Source organism: Balaenoptera ricei, chromosome 7 (assembly GCF_028023285.1).
Source record: "Balaenoptera ricei isolate mBalRic1 chromosome 7, mBalRic1.hap2, whole genome shotgun sequence".
NCBI lineage: Eukaryota > Metazoa > Chordata > Mammalia > Artiodactyla > Balaenopteridae > Balaenoptera > Balaenoptera ricei.
Genome location: NC_082645.1, coordinates 64,143,854 through 64,165,557, shown reverse-complemented (window position 1 = coordinate 64,165,557; position 21,704 = coordinate 64,143,854). Strand labels below are relative to the sequence as shown.

At 51.3% G+C, this 21,704-nt stretch overlaps 1 protein-coding gene across 3 annotated transcripts; it reads right to left on the bottom strand.

The window, feature by feature from the left end:
* Positions 1 to 821: 821 nt before the first annotated feature.
* Positions 822 to 20,186, bottom strand: HOXD4 (homeobox D4). Of its 3 annotated transcripts, XM_059928149.1 has the most exons (6): positions 19,703 to 20,186; positions 9,179 to 9,204; positions 6,868 to 6,974; positions 4,766 to 5,111; positions 4,156 to 4,252; positions 822 to 3,973 (listed from the first exon to the last, which is right to left on the bottom strand). In XM_059928149.1, the coding sequence occupies exons 1-6, from the start codon at positions 19,801 to 19,803 to the stop codon at positions 3,805 to 3,807; spliced, it is 846 nt and encodes a 281-aa protein (XP_059784132.1). In that variant the 5' UTR covers positions 19,804 to 20,186; the 3' UTR covers positions 822 to 3,804. The 3 variants fall into 3 exon arrangements, with proteins under 3 accessions (XP_059784132.1, XP_059784131.1, XP_059784133.1); XM_059928148.1 differs by having other exon boundaries at positions 3,820 to 4,252; positions 19,703 to 20,161; XM_059928150.1 differs by lacking the exons at positions 6,868 to 6,974; positions 9,179 to 9,204; positions 19,703 to 20,186 and having other exon boundaries at positions 3,820 to 4,252; positions 4,766 to 6,322.
* Positions 20,187 to 21,704: the final 1,518 nt, after the last annotated feature.

The following is a 21,704-nucleotide window of genomic DNA, read 5'->3' as shown; positions in this document are numbered from 1 at the left end:
GAGCCCTTCCATATATTAAGGACACATGTCTGATTTTATGCATTCTGCTCATTTCCTGTCGCGAGTAAGGCCCCCTCCCATCTATTTTGGGACTCCTGTCTTGGCCCCCTCTTCAAGGCGAGGCCAAGACGTGAAAAGCCCTCGTGAAAAAAACAGCACATGCCACTTTTTATAGTGGGGAGTGTTTATTGTGGTCTGGAGGGCGGAGGGGGCGCTCGGGGGAGGAGGGGCAGGTGCTGGAGGCCCCAGTGGGGCTGAACAGCACAGGAGAAGTAGAAGGAGCCCAAGATTGGAGGCCAGAGGGGTGAGATCCGAGCAGCCACCCGCCAGCCCCAGGTTGGCCCAGAACCCAGCACCAGACACGCCCTCAGAATTGGGGGTCCAGGAGATCTCTCTCACCCACCATGTCACAAAGAGAGACCGAGGGGGCCTGGGGCTGATCCCGGCCATGCAGAGAGCCAAACTGGAGCCTCCTTTTAGCCCGGGAAGTTACTTATTTTCCTTTTAAAAAATAATGTCCACCCCCCTGCAGCCTGAATCCAGCCTTAGGCTTCCCAATTCTCACAAAATATGATGGCCAAATTGGGAGTGTGTAGGTATGGGGGAGGGGGGAAATGGTAGAACTGCTAAGCCTTACACAGTTTAACCTTCACACATCAGGCACACTACAGAAAATAATAAATTGTTTATATTGGATGTTAGCTTTTAGAAGACCTAATGAAGAATGCTTCTGTGGAGGCACCAAACAGGAGGGAGATTTCGCTACACCTTTTATTATTTCAAATATAGATCAATGAATTACATCAAAACTACAGGCGACAATCAGTATAAATAATACTTTAATCAGTGGCAGCAGAACATTGGTCAATTCTATTAAAAAAGCATCTTGTGTGAACAGACACCATGGGGCTGACAATGTCATCTCCCAACAAAAGGCTGCAATGGACAAAGTGAAATGGGAGTCTGAGGAGCAATGTCCTCACCAAACACTTCACTCCCTCCCAGTCACAACCCCAACATACCACTGAAAAAACTCAAAACAAACACTTCTGGCTCATATTTGGGGGAACAAACTGGAAACAAATACAAGCAAATGGGCACTGAGGCTTTCTACATCTAGGTTTCTCCAGGGTACGTTCCCAGATGGAAACTCATTTCCTTCCCTGCCCTAGGTGACTGGGGGGCCCTGCTTCTTCCCTGCCCCACTCCTGTGGGCCCAAATGGACGCTGTGGTCCGACTGGGACCTCAGGGTTGAGGGCCGCCCTCTGGGCCATCCAGGCTCCATTAACATTTCAAAAGACAATCCCTAGAAGAGGAGAAAGAGAAGTGAGACTTATAAACAAACAAGTTGTTTCTCTGATTAAGTTACTTTCCAAAGTAGTGGGGCTATTTTTAAGAAGGACCTTGGATTTTCTTCATCAAAACATGCCTCTTGGCTTTCCTCTGGGGCAGGGGTGAAGGCAGTTAAGTAGTTTGGCATTTGGTCTGAAGCTGGGGTGAGTAACCTGAACTTCTGGGAAGGGGGAAATCTATATAATAATCTTTGCAATACATATGTAGTTGGATGTTGTGAAAATATATATTACCCCCTCCCAAGGAGAAGGTTCAATGTATTCACAGATTCGGGTTTTAGGAAAGAATCTGAGCAACTTTCCAACTTGCCTAAGGATAGCGGCCCTTTTCAAATCCTACATCCAAAGACTGCTCTCCATGTTCGAGGGGGAAAAAAAGAAGAGAAGGGTAGTTAGAGTCCAAAAGGTTAAGGGTTTAGAGGTCAGTCCTCCTGGCTGAAATACAGCTAATCGAATAGAAAATTTGTCCTCTGGATGAACCTGATTCTGTAATTTAGCCGAACTTCAGTAAAATACCTTTTCAGCTTCTCAACGTGAGGGCATCAGAAAAAAGACGTCTTGACTATGTATGAACGCTGTGCTTTTTGTCATAGAAACAATGATGCGAATAATGCAGGAATATCCATCTTTAATATCCCGACGTGGCGATATTCAAGTATTGCCATGTGCAAGTCTGAGAGCCAGGCTCACCCCAAGGAGGAACAAAGAGCTGTCCCTGGGGTCTAATACAAAAGAGCAAGGCTTGGAAGACACTTTAGAGAAGTGGAATTTCAGCCTAGGGACTCCAGTGAATACCTGCCCTCAGCTCTCAGGAGACACAGAACCAAAGAACATGCCTGTAGAGGAAGTCTTTTTTCCCCCCCTACACTTAAATATATTTTTTAAAGTACCTCTGAAAGCTTCTAAAGTGTTCTCAAGCACTGAAAAAATAGCCCCAATTCTGAATCTCCCTTTCAAGCTCACCCCCTCTCCCTCCTCACTTTTGTGATTTTTCGGTAGCTACAACCAGGGGTTTCTTTTTGGAGCCCGAGGCTTTGCGGTTTAAATTTCTGAAGCCTTGTTTCATTTGAGTCTATGAACTCTGGCCATTACCTTTGACTCTTTCCCTTATCCTTAAGGGTCAACATTTTAGAAAAGTGAGCTTTGAACCCTTCCCAGGCAAGGCATAAGAAAAATGACTAAAGAGCATCTCTCCTGTTGTTTGAGAGTGATTGTTTTTAAACCACTATTCTCAAGGCAAGGGAGAGGAGAGGGCCTGAAAACTTTCATACTTTCACAAATTCTGCTCGTAATTAATGGGTTGAGGAAAACTTCCATAGATTTGTTTTTTAAAAAAATTAAAACTTAGGGAAAAAACCCTAAGACCAACTTTTGTGGATTCTAGATTCAATTCATTTTTCTTTCATTTTTTTACAGCAAGACTTCTTCACCTTCCCACTTTCTCTCCAATGCACATTCCCTCTCCCATATAGGCCATACACCAATGCCTATAAAATACTGCTATATGGGCTATTTGGGGACATTTGGAATCCAGTTGGAACAGAAAATTCAGTCATTATCTAATGACCCAGAACACAGAGGTTTTGTTTTCTTTCCCCAGAAGGAAAATGTTGGACCATTTGTTTCTTTCTTTTTTCCCTTTCCTTTAATCACCCAGAACTGGTTGTAAGCACAGTGCTGAAAAAAGCACATGTGGAAATATATTTTCAGGAACTCAACTTTGAGTGGATCCTATGGTTCCCTCTAGAAGGGTTAAGGGCCCCCTACACACATTTCCGGGGAGTGAGGAGGGGGTGGAGTTCAAAATGCCGGTTACAGCCAGAAGTCAGTCCACGCATCTCTTGATTCTGCTCCCTGAAACCCAGCCCCTTTCACCATGGTAAGTTATTTGGCAATAAAATGTCAGTTATTTCTGCAGCCCAATTCCCCAACAAATAAATATTTAAGCAAATATAATCTAAACATAAAACAACCCATTTGCACTTCCTTCTTAGACTCATTTCTTTGGGTATTGGGCCACTGGGAGCAAAAAAAAATTTTTTTCACACTGGAAATTATACAGACAACCCAGAAAGTTCAGAAATCCTGGCCCAACCCTCCTGCTTCCACTGAAAGCACCTAGCGCGAGGGTGGCCAACTTTCTGCTTCAACACGCCCACATTATGAAACCACAAAGATCCCTGGAGGGGCGGAGTGGGGGGGAGGATGTCCAAATTCACACTGGGATAAAGCATCCAACCTTCATTTGCAAATTCAAAATCCAACAGCGGAGATTTTCAGGAGTTTAATGACTCGCCAAGGTTTTATGTTCTCAGTAGCTCCTGCCATTTGATAATATACTTAGAGAGAGAATCCCGCCCCCCCGACCCCCATCCCCGCTCCAGGGAGGGGGCTACCCTCGGGCAGGGTGCTAACCTAGTCCGAGGGCGGCCTGCCTGTCCCAGGTCCACCCTACAGTACCTTAGAGCCCAGGGAGGCGACAGCAGGCCCGGCCTGCCCCCGCAGCTTCGGCTCAGCCGGGAGCTCAGGGAGGGATGGGCCCAGGGTCCCCACTTCTATAAGGTCGTCAGGTCCGTGTGGTGGTCCTTGGCCAGCGGCTGCAAATGCTGGCCAGGGGCAGCTGAGGAGGAGCAAGAGGAGGAGGAGGATGAAGACGACGACGACGAGGACCTGCCTTTCGTGTTGGGCAGCTTGTGATCTTTTTTCCACTTCATCCTCCGGTTCTGGAACCAGATCTTGATCTGGCGCTCGGAAAGACACAGGGTGTGAGCGATTTCAATCCGACGGCGCCGCGTCAGATACCTGTTAAAATGAAATTCCTTTTCCAGTTCTAGGACTTGCTGCCGGGTGTAGGCCGTCCGGGACCTCTTGGGCTCCCCGCCGGTGTAGTTGGGGTTCACTGCGAGACAAACAGACCGCACAGTCAGGTCAGCGCCCGGCCTCGGGTTAGGCCACTGCCGCTCACTTCCTGGCGCGCCCCGCGGCCCGGGCCCTCCCCGCGCGCTCCTGGCCCACTCCCTGCCGCCCGCCCTCCCAGGCGCACACGCTCACTCCCACCCACGCCCTCGAACCCACCTGCTCCCCAAACGTGCCCACATCTCCCCAGCCCACCGCCAGCTCCAGAATTCCCAGGCATTTTGGAAATCCCCTCTTCCACCGCGTTCCCTCCGCTCTGAAAATGGAGTCCTCCCCCACCCCACCCCACCCCCATCTCCACCCCCTTTTGCGCCCAGAGCCAAGCAGCCAGCCACATGGTCCCGGCCTGCTCCCTCGGCTATAAAAATTTATGGAGAGAGTAATTGCGGCGCCCATTGAAGCCACACACGCCCCCACCCACTCGCACCCCCTCACGGGGCCCAGGCCGCCGGGCTGGGGTGGAGACTGAGAGGTCCTGGGCCCGTCCGTGCCTTACCGGAATTCACGTGCACCTTCTTCATCCACGGGTAGACCACGGCCGGCTGCTTGAGGGCCGTCCCAGGGGGCGGCTGCTTGGGGCCGCCCGGCTGGCTGCAGGCCCGGGCGCCGGGCAGGGGCGGGGGCGCGGGGCACGGCTCTCCCGGGGCACCGTAGTGGCCGCTGGGGCCGCCGGGTTCTTGCCCGTGACCCCGCGTGGGCAGTGCCGAGCCGGGCCCGGGGCCGCCGCCTCCAAAGGTCTGCTCACCGAAGTCGGGCCGTGGGTAGAGCCCCGGGGGCTGGAAGTCGGGCCCCTGCGCGCCGCCACCGTAGTAGTCTGCGCCCTGCTCGCCTAGGTAGCCACCCTGCAAATATTCCTCGCACGGAGGAAACTTGGGGTCCACATACTTGGAGTTCACCATATACGAACTCATGGCCATTAATTTCAGAAGGTAGAAAATACTAATTTTTCTCGTGTTGTCTTTTTTTCTCCTTCCATAGGGCCCTCCTACTTGCTGTCAACTGAATAAAGTTGGCGGCCATGTGACCAGGCCAGCCAATAGCGAGGGAGTGAGTTTATCACCGGGTTGGTGAGCATCTCATAATTTTCACAAATTTAACTAAATAACATACGTGTAATCAAGTGACTTGCCGTGGCACATTTGAGGGCCCCCGCCAGATGTTAAAGTAGTTCTAATCCCAGCACCCTCATTCCCCACAGGTAACCCCAACTTTTGTCTGCCACTGACTTTGCTAACCTCCAGTGCCCTCGCCACTCACCCCGCCTGAAATCAGCCCCCCAAAATGGGCACGGTTCAAGGGGGAATGAATCCTCATATCTGTCAGGGTGCATGGCATCAAAAAGTAGGTGGAAGAGGTGGCTTCTGAGTTGGGCAGAGAACCCCAGGCAGGCAGGACTCCCGCCCGCCCAGCCTGCGGGAGCGGGGACTCTGCCATACAAAGGCCGAATCCCGGCTTTGTCTTCATCAGGGTCACCCAAAAGTTACTACAATCTGGCTGGCCTGAATCAAATTAGGCAATGAGTAACTGCCAAGCTTTCTTCGAGGCCGGGGTGTTTCCAGCCAAATCTTGGCCTTGCTGGTATGGCAAGAAGCCCCCGTGATGCTCTAGCCAGGGCAGCTGAAGGGTAGCCAAGGAAGGTGGTGAGGGCACCCCCAGCTCACCCAAATGCACCCCAAAGGACCCTAAACTCCTCCTTCCCAGCTCACCTTCTTCTCACATGGCAGTAACGGCCAATGAGCCCCTTCGCTGGGCACCCTCCAACTTTATGCCCCTGGAGGGCAGGCCTGGGGCTGGGGCGACCTGGACTTCCACCTTGCTCCCCAGTGCCCCCAAACCTAACCCTTTGGCCCTGCATTCATGCAACCAATTAGGGGTTTACACAGGGGGCCCTGTTTAAAGGTGAGGAGCTTCTCCAGGAAAAGGCTGCTTTATGTCACCAGGCTCAGACAATCTTCCTGGAGTCCCAGGTAGTAAAACAGAAAGAGGCGACTGACCCGCCGGCTGCCTCTGGCCTCCACTTCTAATTCTGGCTATTGCGGAGAAATGTGAAGTTTTTGCATCGACCATATATTCCCCTAGAATCGAATCTGTGACTATGTGGATACCACACAAATTCGGTTCTACAGGGTATATATAGACAACGTTACTACCTCCAGGTTCCACCCAGAGCGAGTACCCAGACCGTTGCCAGCCCCCGCCTCTTCCTCGGAGCCGCCACCAGCCCAGCGCAGCCACCCTGCCTTTCAGAGGTGGTTCAGGTAGCCTGAAGCGCTTGGTGGCAATTTGCAGCAACGAGTTCCCCATCCTTGTACCAGGGCCGGGGTTACCAAGCAGCCAAGGAGTCAGGACAGTCTTCTTGAGAAAGAAAGAAAAGAAGAAAAATAATCCATCCCAGAAATGGCGGCTTTATTACCCCCTCTCCGGATCCACGTAACCCCCACTCCCTTAGCAAGTGGTATTTTCCAGAAAGGAGCAAATGCCCTCAATGGCAGAAGAAAAAGAGGCAAGAGGGAATATCCTCTGCTCATTCTTCTGCCCACTGTCTGGGCAAGCCAGGTTGGCTGACAAAGCTATTTCTCCAAGAAGTCGCGCATTTACCTTCCAGGGCCCTGAGCCCGGCTGGCCTCTCCGTCCGGCTGCTGCTGCAGACCCCGAGGCAGGCGCTGCTTGCAGGCACCGAGCTGCCCTGGGCTGGGGCCAGCGCACTAATGGTGAAGGGCAGGGCAAGGGGTCATTCGAAATCATTTACAAACATATCACAAAGTTTCATTATTTTTGCTTTGCCGACAGCAGCACACAAGAGTACAAAAGTTCACGAGTAGTGCCCGCCCCAGCGCAGTCCAGGGCTCACCCCTCGGTTCAGGGCACCAAGAGCACTCAGGGCCCGGATGGATTTCAGGGGCAGAGGGATGCCCGGGCTCGGGTGGGGCTTTTGGATCCCTGACTGTAGGCTAGAGGTGTTTAAATTTTTTTTTGATTGTTTTGATTTTATCCTCATGATTCAAAAATTATTTTCAAGCCTCAACCTGGGCCTGGTGCGGTGGAGCCCCCCTCTGCCTGGCAAAGTTGGCTGGCTTCTCCTACTCTGCACTGTGCACGCTCCCCGCACACTCCCCCACCGCCATCCTCTGGTTCCAGTGCTTTGGCTATTTTGTAGGGATATCCTGGGTGCCAATTCTAACAAGAGCTCTGAGGTTGCCCCACACCCAGCTCCCTTGTCCCAGGGGGGCTCCCCCCAACTTCCTCTAATGCCAAGAGCTCCCACACACCTGCCTTCCTGGGGACCTTGGGCCTAGGCTTTATCCAGACAAATTGGGGGAGCCTGCTGGGACGGGTGGGGAGCCGGGTGAGGGTACACATTTTCATATTTGTTAGACGCTGTGACCTGCATTTCACCTTATTGCTCAACTTGTTCAGACAGGTCAAAGCCAATGAGTTATTGATGAACAAAAGCGTTAAATATTCACCTCCCGCTCAACTGCCCATACAAATGCTTTTGATGTCTCCGGCTTTTTGTGCTGTGTTCAGCTACAGGGTGCTGATCGTGGGTTTGCAGGCAAGGAGCATCCACAGAGATAAGCACCCAGAGCCAGGGCAGCCTCAGGAAGAGGGCAAGACCAGGAGTTCCTGCGGACACCGGATTTTCCAGTCTGGAGCCCTGAGCCCTGTTTCACTTGAGACAGCCTGATTCCTAGAGGTGAACTATGTACTGGGCGGAATCTCCACTCCTGGGGGGTGGACACAGCCCCCCAGGGAGTCGATTAGGCTGCCCAGCCTGGAGGGCAGAAGCCTGGCCCAGAGCCAAGCCTTAGCTTCCCGGACCCTAGAGAGAGGATGTCTCACCAGGGAGGGAGGGTCCCTGGTTCCTAACATCTTCGCACATTCCATCTCCTATGAAAATAAAATCATCTCCGTTTTGCATGAGGGAGGGGCCACTGGTCTTTCCTTGATTCTCTCCCCACTACCATCATCTTAATGAGAGAGCCTTCCTGGAGATTTCACAGGCTTCCTCAGAAATGTACCTGTCTTCGGCGGCATATGCAACTCAGAAAGATCCAAACTTCCAAGCCCAAGACCCCAAGAATCTCTGCCCCCCCCCGCACCCCTCCCCCGGCCACGTCTGCCTGCAACGCTAGCGGCTCTGGCGCAGAAATCCTCAAATTGCAGTTACAGAGAAGCAGAGGTGAACTAGAAGGGCCGTATCCCTACCTCCTCGCTCGGCCGGAGTTCCCCAACCCAGGGCCCAAACCGCCGCGGCTGGGGCTGGGGCCTAGGGAGGGGGGAGGAGGGACTTCCACGTAAAGCTCAGAATTCGCAGCCCTTCCCGGAACCCGGCCAACCCCACACATCCGCAGCCACAGAGGGTTGCGGTTTTTTGTTTGTTTGTTTGTTTTCTTTCTTCTTTTTATAAAAAACTAGAGAAGGTTGGGCCAGGCTGGACCGGGTTGAGCTGGGCTGGGCGGCAAAGGGGGATCGCGTTGCTTGGGTGTTCAGCAGGTTGATTCGAGCAGAAAGCGATTCTCGCCGCGACTTGTTAATAGGGCGGGCTGCTAATTAGCTGCAAGCTCTTCACAGACGCGTTCGCTGCGGCGGAGCTGCACCTGTGCGAGCTGGGGAGGCCTGGGAAGGCCGGGAAGGTCCAGGGAGGCCCAAGGAGACAAGGGCCTCAGCCCAAGAGGCCGCAGCCCGTTCCCTTACTTAGGTGACTGTAAACCAGGCCCCAGAAAATCTTTCCAGGAGTCCAACTTAGATCCTCCACCTCCAACTCGAGCTCCCCTCTCACAGCCAGGCCTGGGGAGGCAGGGCTGCTCTTCCACCCGCCCACTCCCCTGGCGCGGCCCTTCGCCCCTACCACCCCAGTTATCAATACCGCCCCTTCGCGATTCGGAAGAAACGGGAAGGTACTTACAGCGGCGGTTTCTCACGGTCCCGAACCTGTTGCAATGAAAACGGGGGTCACTTAAATTCCACAGGGTAATAAAGATAGATGATACACAGAAAAATGACAAGGCCCAGACACCCCGCCAATACCCAGACCTCCCTCCTGCTTCGGGTGCCCGCCCCCAGGAACTGCGCCAAGTTCTCCGAGCGCGGAGCGGGAGACTGCAGTGCTCAAGGGCAGACCCACGAGGTAGGAGAGTATGGCCCCCATCACCTCCCTCACTCTATGCACCCCTTGAGCAAAACCTTACTTTTTGCTTGGCCCGACTCAGGCTGTCTGTAACAGGGTTTCCCCGGTGGGAAAACGGGAAGCGAGGCGAAAACGGGCCTTTGTGTGTTTTCTTCTGCACAATCGGCGGGGTGGGCGCAGGTCCACTGGGGAGGGGGTTAGCCGCTGCATCTGTCCCCTGCCCCAGCTCCCTGTCTGTCTCGCGCTAGGAGCAATTCAGACCCCTTTTCCAATTTCAGATTGGTTTCAAATTCCCCAGCCCCAACCAGCGCTCCCCTAAAACTGTCTTTTCCTTCCCAAAGAAGGACCAGGCAAGGCTGGGTCTTGCCTTCCTACTTCTGCTCTAATTCAAAACAAAGAGCAATTTCCAAGGGAAATGAGGACCCAAATGATAACCAAGGAAGAGGAAAACCGATGGGTTTAAAGGTAAATGGCAATGCTTTAGACTGTCATCCAGCTCTATGGATATGACATCATTTCCTCAGCATTTTTGCTGGAGGACCCACAAAGCAATCTTACAAAGCAGTGATCCTCACAGGGGCTGGTGTCCAGCTTTAAGTTTTCAGTCTCCTCTAGTTTTATTCTGGGATGGCAGTCTTCTCTGAGAAATCACAAAGGCAGAGCCATCTCCATCCTTATCCTTTCTCTCTGTCCACCTAGACTACCCGTTTTATTCCACTTCAGAAGCAGATGCCCCATTATGAGGAGGAGAGAGACAGAAAGTCCCTCTTGTGAGGTGGGAGCCCTCAATTCCTAACTTTCTATGTCTAGAAGGGAGAGGAGAAAACCAGGATTCCCATTCTATTTCTTGATTTAGGTTTAAGCTAAAATTAAAATTAACTTCCAGGGGACTTCTCCCCACACCAGGTGGAAAAGATGGGGCAGAGAAATCCCCCACCCCTGGAGTTGTCCTGGAAAAAGTAATAAGTGACTTACTGGTTTTCTCTCCTAGTGGGCAGGGGAGCTGGGAGCAGACCTGTCTCCTGAGCCCGGCGCTAGCTGGAGCCTCTCACTTTTCTATTGCTGCTTCAGGAACCAAGCATCTGCACTTGTATGCTCTTAACCTAATTTATGGTGGGAATTATATTTTGGCTTGTCAACTCTCAAGCCATAAAACAAAGTTTATTGGGATCACGTGCTCGTAAATAGCCACTCAGGTTCCACCTCTGGCAGAACCATAAATAACCTTCCGCTTTAAACTTTTATTCACTAAATAAAGGTTCACTGCAACTGTTCCCTCACATTTAAATAGTTCCAAATATCTAGGATGCAAGGGGGGAGTCATATTCATATCAATACCCCAGGCTTTTCAAATAGCATCTTTTCAGGGATGTCTATTGAGACTGGGAGATAGTGCTATTTGGAAAAGGCTGGTTGATGGGCATGTCTTATGATTCTTTGGCTGCATCCGCTGTGAGTACCATCAACTCCTTTATTTCAATCATTTTTTAGCTTTGGATGTGGTAAATAAAGAGGAAAGCCAAAGGCCGCTTCTTACTTGCTTACACCAGAAGTTATTTGAGATTTTGTTTTAGCTTCAATAAGTAAAGGGTGGTTGGGGAGACGCTGGGTGGGCTTGGGGGTGGGGGGTAGCTGGAGTTAACACTTGGCTCTGTATTGTTGCGAATGAGCTCAGCAAAAGTTGAAGGTAGCCACATGCCTAGAGGTTTCTATAATTTGCTTAGATCTGGAAGGGAAGCCTTTGCAAGTGACCAAACTGCTTAAAACAGCAAGACTTGGGGTTTGGTAAAGTGAGAAAGTGGAGAATAGCCCCATCGGCATCTTTGGCGACTGAAGCTCTAAAGAAGGTTATAAAACAATAAAACAGCCCTGGTGTGAAGGGGACAGGGTGTGAGGAAGTACGTGAGGCTCTCAAGGAACCCAAATCCAGGAAGTCAGATGTCCCCAGTCCCATAGTGTCCCAACCACAGGGCTTGGGGGTCCAAATCTGGGTGGGATCCTCTCTCCCCGCCCCCTTACCCTTCCACCACCACCAGAGGGAGAGCCTAAGAGAGGGGGAGGCAGCGGGCTCTCCTGCTGCGAAAGTCAAGAGAAGGAGCTTGGGCCCAGCGCTGATCCATGGAGTAGAATGTGCCACTCTATGCCTGGGGTAGGTGGGGGTGGGGAAGACGCCCCCAGCTCCCACCAAGGGGAGTGAGTGAAAAGAGAATTGACAACCAACATCCTTCCATAGCCTGCCAGAGTTGCTACCAAACAGTGTGAAAACGTATGATTTTGACTATTCCGATTAAAAGAATGGGTGTTCTGTGTAGCTTTGTAGAGCACATATACGTATATGATTTCTAAATCAAATTCAGTGGTAAAAGTTCTCATCAGCAAACCCATCAAGCCCACGAAAGAGACTCCTTTCCACAAAAATCTCTTTGCATCCTAATTTCCACCCATTCTCCGTGCATTTCTAAAGCCATTTCTTGATTTCACTTTCACTGGCTAGAAGGCAGGGGGCTATTAGATGTATGGCATCTCTTTCTTCCCTCCCCCCCCCCCATTAGCCACTTAGGAGTACCTTTCTCTTTTACAGTTGGTAGAATCTGTTTTTAAAATATGAGTAAAGATCAATCCTTTAAAAAAGTGTTTTCTGACTCTATTAGCACTAAGTGAGCAGCTTCAAAACAAGCCTTCGTTAATCCACTGTAAAAAATAACAAAAGTTTGAGGGGTTGGGAAAAGCCTTCTTTATTTTTCCTTAAGTTAATAAAAGAGAATGAATCAAAGGACCTATGACATTCTAGGCAATTGTTATGAGCTTTTTATGGGGGAGGGGCCATGTAAAGAGAAGACCAGGCTGAGGAGATGGTGTTTGAAACAATGTTTGACACCTACTCAGGGCTCAGTAGATATTTTTTGAATGAATGGTGATAAAGAATGGTAACTGGGACTTGCCTGCAGTATTCACTATGGCTTTCGTAAGAAGAATAAAATTATATAGCCTACTCTGTACATTTAGATAATAACAGCAAAGTAACTAGCTATGCGTAGGGGAAAAGGAGAAAAGAAAGGAAAACACTGAGGCAGACAACTTCAATTACTTTCTAGTCTTAGAACAGCCAAGCGACATGATTAAAGGAGAGAGTGTCTACCTTCCTCCAATCTTCCTTGGCCCCTGCCCTCAATGCTGGGCTTCTGTAGATGAATGACAGAGTGCAGATGGGGAAGAGCAAACTCTGTCTAGTAAGAAGGCTAAGCACCAGGGAGAACAGCAGACTACTTTGGGCCAATTTGTTGGGGTTTTTCCAAGGACTTTCCATGGTGGTGGTAACAGTCCTGAAGAAGAGGTCGGGGAGAAGAGGTGGGGTGGGGGCCTTCTTAAAAACCTATAAGGAATTTGGTTTCTGGGTAAATTGAGACTCTGGACACTGTCCTTCCCCACTGGGCTGGAAAAAGCCAGTCCTGGGAATTCCTGCTCAGACACCTTCCATGAGCTAGGGTTCCCTGAAGGAACTCAGATGCCAGAGCTGCTCCCAGGAAGGAAGAGAGACTGAAGCGGCCCCAAGAGGCATCAGCTGCACTCCAAATGTATTGAGGTCCACTCTCTGCCCACCCTAAGGGCCCTTGCTATGTGGCCCAGGAAAGAATATCCTGACCTTGATTTTCACAAGGCCTCTTGCCCAGAAGTGGTACTGAACTCTTCCCTTAAACTGTCTGCACAACCAGGATAGGTGGGGATGGGACTTTGGATGAACCCCCTAGGCTGGGGGCAGATAAAGAAAGACTGCCAGGCCTGGCACTTAGGGACACAGGCTGGCGGTAGAGCCAGAAAAGGGCTGAACAGGGAGTCCCAAGCAGGAGAGAAATATAATTCCATATTCCTGGCATTATATCCCATCACTGAAAGAGGACCACTTCTCCTGCTACTCCCACCCCTCCCCCCTAAATGGAGTCTGCTCATTGGAGCTCTGCTTTGGTGTCCTCTGGGAAGGAGAGGTGACCCCAGAGGGAACGACTCTAACATTGAGATGTGGCATCCAAAAGAACAGCCTCTGGGGCAGGCTCTCTGATGGCAGGGCCAGAGGTTGGAAAAGGCTCCAGCAGTCCCAAGAAAAGCAGGATCTGGGGGGTCACCTAAGTCCTTTGAGAACCAAGAATAGAGGTTAGATGGCACAGGAGATGGGGGTGGCTGGGTGGCTACAGCACTGCCCGGTTTCATGGGCCAAACTCTGCCCGACATGGTTGATAGCAGAAGAGACTAGGTGGGTTTGGACAGAAAATCTGACCCAGGTGGACTCCTGGTTAAGCCAAGAGAAGCAGCTTGACCAAGGGCTGCGGAGGCCCTCTTACGAAAAGTCTATATTCAGAAGTCATGGAGGCCAGGGCTAAGGCATAGAACCTGGTTGCGGGGTGTGTGTGTGTGTGTGTGTGTGTGTGTGTGCACGCGCATATGTGTGGGTTATAGCCTGAAATAGTATACATATAATTCTTTTTAAAAGATATAAATCTAAAAAATGGGAAGGGCTGATGGAGATTTGGGGGGCATAGACCTCTTTAAGACACACCTTGACATCACTGTGGCCCAAGTTTGGAGCTGTGGCTCAGCCACGGTCCTGGAGCCCAGATCTTGGAACACAAGCAGATTAAGGGGGAGTCGGGCACTCCTTGCCTCCTTTGCTGTTGCTCACTGGCCTTTTACTTTCCCACCATGTCCCAGCTTTCAAGAGACTGAAAAGAGGGTACTTGCCCTGGGGCTGTAAAAGAGGATGCTTGGCCTAGTGGGTGCGACTGATGGGTGGTGGTGGAGAAGGTGACTCCAGAAGGTGGAAAGTAGGGCCTGCTCTGTGGTAAGGCCTGAGCCTTCTGTAGGAGTCACAGATGTGCCCGTGTGGGTGTGAAGCCTCCCCTACCTGACACCTGCCCACTGAGGAGCTAGGGGCACTTTCCTCCTAGGTTTGGCCCTGAAATCTACCTGTAGGCAGGGGCCAGACACTGAGACCCAAGGGAGCGGGGCCTATGAGGCCCACTACAGCAAAAGGAAAAGTCCCAGATCCATGTTCTCCTGTGACCAAACCTCGTTCTGTCTTCTCTGTACAATTCAAGGATTAGGTGAGTGAACCAGTCTCTTTCAGCTCTAAAAGTCTAGGCCTGATTACTGAACAGAAAAAGGATACTGATGATAAGGAACTCCTATTGAATGCTTGTTATTCAATATGTGGTCAAAACAGGTATTGAATGTTTGGCTTGTGCCAAAAAAAACTGTTTTAAGTGCTTAATCAGTGAGTTAATGTATGTAAAGTAGTTAGAGTAGTGCTGGGCATATAGTAGTGCTACATAAGTAAAAATCCTCATAACAACATTTGAAGGTACTCTTATTATCCCTACTTTCTAAATGAGGAAACAAGCCCAGAGAGTTTGCCCTACTTGCCTAAAGTCACACAGCAGGTAAGTGATAAGTATGTGAAAGAAGGCAGGTCTGTACCCAGAACCTACTCGCCTCTTTGAAAAAATCTCCAAGTTAGCAAGGGACCAATGTCTCCTTCCCTATATGGGAGCAACTAGTCAGCTTATGGGGTAGTGACATTAGAAAACCTAATTAAGGAGGGAGCCCCCAAACCTAGGGGAATGGCTATTGCTGAATGGTAGAGAGAACTTGGCCTCCGGAGACCAAAGAACCATAGAAGAAGCAGGAGAGACCCTTGACCAGTACTCAAACATAAGCGTACATCCTAACTGCCATGGTGGAGAGTGTTTACAAACTGCAGGTTCTGGACATTCTGATTCAGTTAAGTATGGCATGAAACACAGGAACCTGCATTATAAACAAGAGGTTTGAATGCAGGCCTTCATTAAGAATCACTGCCCTAAAGTAGGGAAAAGAGGGAGGCAAAAGACTGTGCTGCCAGTAGGCAACGAGGGACAGTGGGGTTGGATCCTAGCCAGTCGTTGAAGTTGGGTGTCACAGCTCATGCATACGCCATGGAGCCCACCAAAGGCCTGAAATGGGCGCAATAGGGAAAGAAGAGTGTATGGGTGGTGTGGAAAAGGGGAGACAAGAGCATCTGCGTTGTTCTCAAGCCGCACAGTCAGTGGGATTCACCCTGGATCTCAGAGCCTCGAGGGAGGCCCGAGGGAGTCCCAGGACGCAGGCCTTGCTCTAGGTGAGCCAGGGCGAGGCCTGTCAGCTTGAGGGAGGAGGGGCTGAACGCTCGGCTTTTCAAGGCTGCCGGTTCTAGGTACCAGGAATTACGGGAAAGGAAAGTGGCAAGAACAGCAGCCCAAATTAGGGTGCTGGTTGGGATTGGGCGCAGCTTGCCCCACCACCGGACCCTAACTCTTCCTGCTCTTAGGAGCCCAGCGCGCGAAATCGCGCCCCCTCCGGGAAGGCAGAGGAACTGAGGTGGCCCGCCACCCCCGAACCTGCCTTCTGGCTCCCGGGACTCTGGGCTGCCTCTGCTCGGGAAGCCGCCCCTGGGTGTAGGCGCAGCACAGCCAACTCTCCTCGCAGGCGGAAAACACTTGGCGGAGGCGGGGGCGGGGGCGGGGGCGGAGGGGCGGGGTCACGTGTCCTCCCCTCCCCAAGCCCGCTGGCGCCCGGGACCTCTCCCGCGCCTCCGTAGCCCACAGGACGCTTGTCCTACAGCGCCTCCTCCTGGACAAGGCCCCAGACAGCAGAGCAGGGGGACTGCGCCAGCCCCGGAAACCCGAGGCCCGGGTTTCTTCGCGCGGGCGGAGGTCTTCCCGCGCCAGAGGCTGCGAGCTGGTCCTCCGGTCCCGTGGGGCGGTCAGAAGGAGTTGAGAGGGCTCTGAGGCCGCCTCCCTCCGCAGCACTGACAACAAGCTCGCGGCCCTGGAGCGTGCATCCTCCATTAATTAGGCGAGCCCAGGCGGAAAAGCCCTCCAGTTTGTCCGTTTATTTATTTATTGTTTGACCGCTCTCTGCTGAGCCAGTGGTCCCCACAGAGCCCTCGAACGTGCTGCCCTGGCGTAACAAGATCTGGGAATGGTCCGGCTGAAGGATTGGCCTGAAGTTTGGCGGTTTGAACAGGCGCCAAGAGGAAAGGCCTTTTCCCAAAGCAGAAGCACCAGGCTGAAGAAAATCTATACACTTACCCAAGGATCAGATATATATACACACACACACACATACACATATATTATATCTTCTTTTAAGGTGTTAAAAAATGTATGTGTGTGTGCTTATTTTAACACCTTGAAAGAAGATTTGATTTCCTTTTGGCCACTAGCTCGCATTTGCAGACTGTTTCTAAAGTACAGATTTAAATTGGGGTGGGGTGGTGAGTCAAGATGATTGAAAATAACGTAGTCAAGGGCAAGATGTTTGACTATATTTAGAATGAAGGCTGGAATAAAGGAAAGATGAGTGGCGAATCCTGAGGGAGGAGTTGGAGAGATCGGGTTATATCTTCCTGCTCTGAGTCCACTCGCCCCCTCCCCCCTTCCGTGCTTTGCTGGTTGGATCCCCAGGCTGGGCTATTTCATTGCACATGCGCCGGACGCTAGGCAAGCGGGCAAGGCAGGCGCTTCGGGGCACTGAGCTGTGCGGTAGCTGTGCGCAGTGCTGGGCGGTGTGAGGCACCGCGCACTGCTTCTGCGCCTACCTGCAGAAGCGCTTGGACGCCCCATCTTAGAGAGGCAGGAAACATACTTTTTTAGGAAAACCTGTGTTAAAAACCTCAAACGTCCTTTCTGATCTGCAAGCCCTGTTGCGCCAAACCAACAAAATCGCCATGTTGCCGGTGAACCCTCTCAAGGTTTTCGTTTGGATCAGCAGTTTCACATCTAGTGCACGCCTTCTCCCAAGTCGTTAATCAAGGCGGGGTGGGGGGAAACCACCTTAAGTTCAGCGAGCACAACTTCTCCCTCAGTCTGCACAACTATTAAGTCTAAGGGACCAGTTCCTGGAAAGAGGGTATCTATTCACACCAATTCCGGAAAAGTGGCCCTAAATTGGACTTAAATCGGAATTCCGAGTTCTTGGTGGCTTCTCCCCAGCTTCCGGTGCCCCCGCGTGCCCTGCCCGGCGGCCGCACTGCGGCAAGGCCGTAAATACCTCTAACAGCTGCCTGCCAGTCCAGAGTGAAATACTGTCTTTGTTCCTTCCCCTGCTTCTCGAGCTCGGAAAACAGAATTCTGGCGAAATATATTTATTTGGAGGAGCATCTGACAGGAAAATACGTTTGGTTTTCAGCCCTGGTGCTTGACCACATTTATAACAACGAGCATTTTTGTGGTCCTCCCGGAGAGCGCAAGCCCAGCTCACTGCCTGACCTTAGACACTAAGGCCCGGACGTGCCACCGGCTCCCTGATCTACAAAGGGATAGAGGTTCGGCCCAAGAACGCTAACAGTTACTCCCCCACTTGTGAGGTCCTAGGGTCCAAGTGTTTTTTTTAAATTTCGTTTAATTTTTTAAAAATTGGGTTAACGGGGACAGTGGGGGCATTTCTGGCAGTGGCAAAAGCGTTAACTAGTCTCCTCTTGGACTAAATGGCCTGCGTTCAAATGTGATTTGCAGATTATTTATTCCCTTAGATGCAATTGACCATTTAAGCTCTTAATGCTACTACGGGACTTACAAAGAGCCCCCTAGTCCTCCATACATGCCCATGACGTCACCCTCTGCTGCGTAATCGGACCTGCAGCCCGCCCAGGTTCTCAGTCACTTGGGCGCGCTCAGCCATCGAACCCAGGGAAAGGCGACTGAAGCTCTGAACACAAGGGCTTGGTCATCATGGCCACAACTCATCCCCACCCCCACCGAGCTTTCAGGCAACCTAGGGGCTCCTTAGGCTCTGTAGTTGCCAGGGGAGGGCCTTCTGAGCCCCTGACCAGGGCCCTGCTTTTCAGTAGGTAATGCTCTAAACCAATATGAAAGAATGATCTCAGCAGTACCGTAATAGAGAAATATTTACAAAATACAGACGTTCCAGATTTAAAAATCACTCAGAGTTTCTAATTTGTTAGTGATCATAGTGATCCACGACAATTCTGCTAGACGTCAACCGGCCACTAATCGTGGCCCTCCATTTTGAAACTCTCATGATTCCGTCGTTAATTACTAAAAATACCTTTCTACAAAGATGTCATTTATTGTTCAGAAATGCTTTTACGGCCAACACGGTTACACTGGAATATTTGGGAGAACATTAAAATGTTAGGGTTTTCCTCTGGGTGCTTGAAAAAACGATACTCCGCCGCGCGCAGGTCAACCTCATGCGCAATGCGGCAGATTGTCCCAAAGGTTTTAATATTTCACAACGTGTCCACGAGAGAATAGGCAATAGGATTTGAGAACTGCATCCTCAAGTGCCGTTCAAAATCCGTGGGAGAAAATAGCATTTTTTTCTGCAAATAATTTTCTTTCGACTCATAGATATGTTGGTCCAGTAATTTTGAAGTAGAGTTGGAAATGTTGCTATATAATATTCATTCGTAGGCAACACACACACACACACCACGACAGTACACTTAGAGAGCAAAATATCTACTCTTTTCCCACTCCGGCAAATAAGAAACACACGCGATGTCTGAACTTAGACATGCTTCGAATTTCTGAAATGTCTCTTGGTTTTTCCCCCAGACCTGCACCAGATTTTGTGATACTACTACCTCTCAAAACATGCATCCATTTTGTGGCATAGAATAATCCAAGTTCACCTGACAGATTATTAGATGTGTGAGGAACCTTTCTTGAATTGTTACAAAAATTATCTAAGAACTAGAGAAGCAGTTAACATTTAAAATTCCATCTCATATACAAGGCCCAATAAACCATAAACCCTAGAAATTAGCATCACTCATCAAAGCCTAGATTAACAAACCAAGCACATCCTGGATACACAGAATCCACCCCACCCCCAAGCTCCAACCCTCAAAACACACCTGTTAGCCTCCCAGGTACCTCTGACCACAGACAAACCGCAAAACACTGCTCTATGCTACAGAGTGCCTTTAGTGACCCCCAGCAAAGCTGACACATCCAGGAACCATCTGCACACTCTTCCCAGGGTGGGGATCGAGGGGCTCTCCATCTATGCCGCTATCCACCTCCCATAATCTCCAGAGGAAATAGGGCTTTCCTTCGACTTCTGAGCTCAGCCGGACCCCACCCGGGGCCCCAGGGGACGCCCGCTCCGAGATGGAGTGATCTGGGGCAGGGGGCGCAGACAGCCACTCCCAGGTCCCGGGGAAGGGGAGGGGGTCGGGCAGGGATCTCCGAGCTGCCCAAACGGGTGGGCGCCTCGAGCTTCTCGGTGGCAGCGCTGGGGGCGCGGGGAGGGGACGGCTCTTACCGGAGGTGCCGAGCTGGAGGCGGCGGTCGGCCGGGGCGGCTGCTGTAATCCACTAGGCGCTGCCGGGCTACGCGCGCTCTGCGCGGCAGGGACCCGCTCATGTTAGAGAAGGAGCCGCGTCGGAACCGCGCGGCTCGGTCACCCAGAGCAGGCCGGCTGCTCCCGGCGGGCGGTGTCGGCGCCGGCCGGGGCCTCGGCGCCCCGGATTCCTTCCGGGCTCTCCCGCCCGCCGGGTTCCCCACCGGCTCCGGGGGCGGCAGCGGCGCGGCCGGGGCGAAGGGGCGGCGGGGCCAAGTTGGGCGCCGGGCGGGAGCCGAGACCGCCGCGGACCCCGCAATCCCGCAGCCGGCGACTGGAGCCCACCTCTGCGGAGACAAAGGTTAGAAAAAGAGGGGGTGAGGCTCTAGGAAGGCAGAATGCGGGGGGAAATTCGCCTGGGAAATCAGGAAAAAGGCCGTGAAGGCGAGCGGAGCCTGCACATGACCAGCCGCAGCCAATGACGACCGCAAATAGGTCATAAAAAGGTCTATTACCAAGTTGTAAATTTTCTTCAAACAAAAAGGAATTTACTGCAATTCCTTGCGGATTTTGCACATACAGCTCGCAAGCGCCATGTTTTTTCCTCTCTTTCTCTCTCCTCTTCCCTCTTCTCTGTTTTTCTCCTCTTCTTCCTCCCCCTCCTCCTCCTCCTCCTCTTCCTTCCTCCCTCCCTCCCTCCTCTCCTCTTTCTTCCTCTATGTCCCTCTCCACTGCTCTCTCTGCCTTTCTTGCCTTCACGATTCCTTTTTCTAGGAATTCTTTTCCTTTTATTTTTTCTTTTGGTGGTTTGGCTTGAAACTTCTCATTGGGCGCTGTGCTACAGGGAGAATGAGTGCGGTGTACTGCCCCCCGCGCTCGCCTGGGGAGGTGATCCTGGCAGCCACCCCTCCAACTCTCCCCTCACTTGGCTTCCCCTCCCCTTACCTCACCAAAAGGCCGCTCTGAAAGAGCAGACAAGCACTTTCGGTTTTTGCCCCTCTCATCTCCAGGCAAGCCAGCCCCTCTGACCTTGCGCAGAAAACGTGGGCTCTGCAGGCCAAGAAAATGTGCTCTCCCCCCACCAACCCTCTCCTACATAAGTTGGGGTCCCTCCCATTTCTTCCAGTTTCTGCGGTAGGAGAATTGCCAACCAGCTCAAAGGCTGGAAATGGTTTTATGTACTTGTCAACTTCTCCACAATAATAGTTTGAACTCCCAATGCCTATCCTTTTCCTCAGCAGAAACATCCTCCTGAACAGTCCTGGGTTAGAGGAGAGGCAATCTTTTTGGATTCCCTCTGAAACCCCTTGTTTAAGTCTCCCCTAAGTGCAATTCTCATTCCTATGGAATTAATTGTAGCCCCTCTTCCCTTGCCCCCCAAATGTTTGTCCACTGAAAAGCCTGGTCAATGCAACATTGAAGAGGAGAGGGGCTCCATTTGTTTAGGAAAACAGCAACTCCCCAGTTTCAGGCATGAAAAAAATATAGTCCTTCTTCTTCAAAGGCAGGAGTCACATTCCCTTTGCACTTCTCATGGAAGCTGCCCCAATGAACCCCAGCTGAAAGTAAATGTCCTTGGCTGGCTCCCCTCATCATTAATGCATGGGCATGGCCATCAGGCTTTAGAACCTGCCTGTTAAGAGGTAACCTCTCACCCCCCATCCTTTCAAGGACACTGTCTTTGGATTTCTAGTAATACGTTTATAAATATTTGCATTGGATGTCTATTTGAAAGTTCTCTATTAACATCCTCACACCCAGTAAGTACCTAAGTGGACATGGACTTAAGCAGGAAGCACGCAGCACCCTCTGGAGCAGGCCATTTGTATCCCTTGAAAAAGCTCCGATGACCTTGGATGTTTTTGATTAAAGTACTTCTGTTGCCACGTGTCAGCAAAAGTCATATTCTTTCTAGAAAAAGTCAGTGGGCTCCAACTTTGCTGGAGGTGACCATAGCAGCAGCCAGGGTCCATTAAAATGTTCT

What these genes read in the sequence shown, in the direction of transcription:
- HOXD4 (XM_059928148.1), bottom strand. Translation starts at nt 19,803, where the DNA reads ATGAGCGGGTCCCTGCCGCGCAGAGCGCGCGTAGCCCGGCAGCGCCTA. An exon ending in GACCGTGAGAAACCGCCGCT is followed by an intron (nt 6,975 to 9,178) that starts GTAAGTACCTTC and finishes CTTCACCATTAG; the next exon opens with TGCGCTGGCCCCAGCCCAGG. An exon ending in CGGGCTCAGGGCCCTGGAAG is followed by an intron (nt 5,112 to 6,867) that starts GTAAATGCGCGA and finishes GAATATTTGCAG; the next exon opens with GGTGGCTACCTAGGCGAGCA.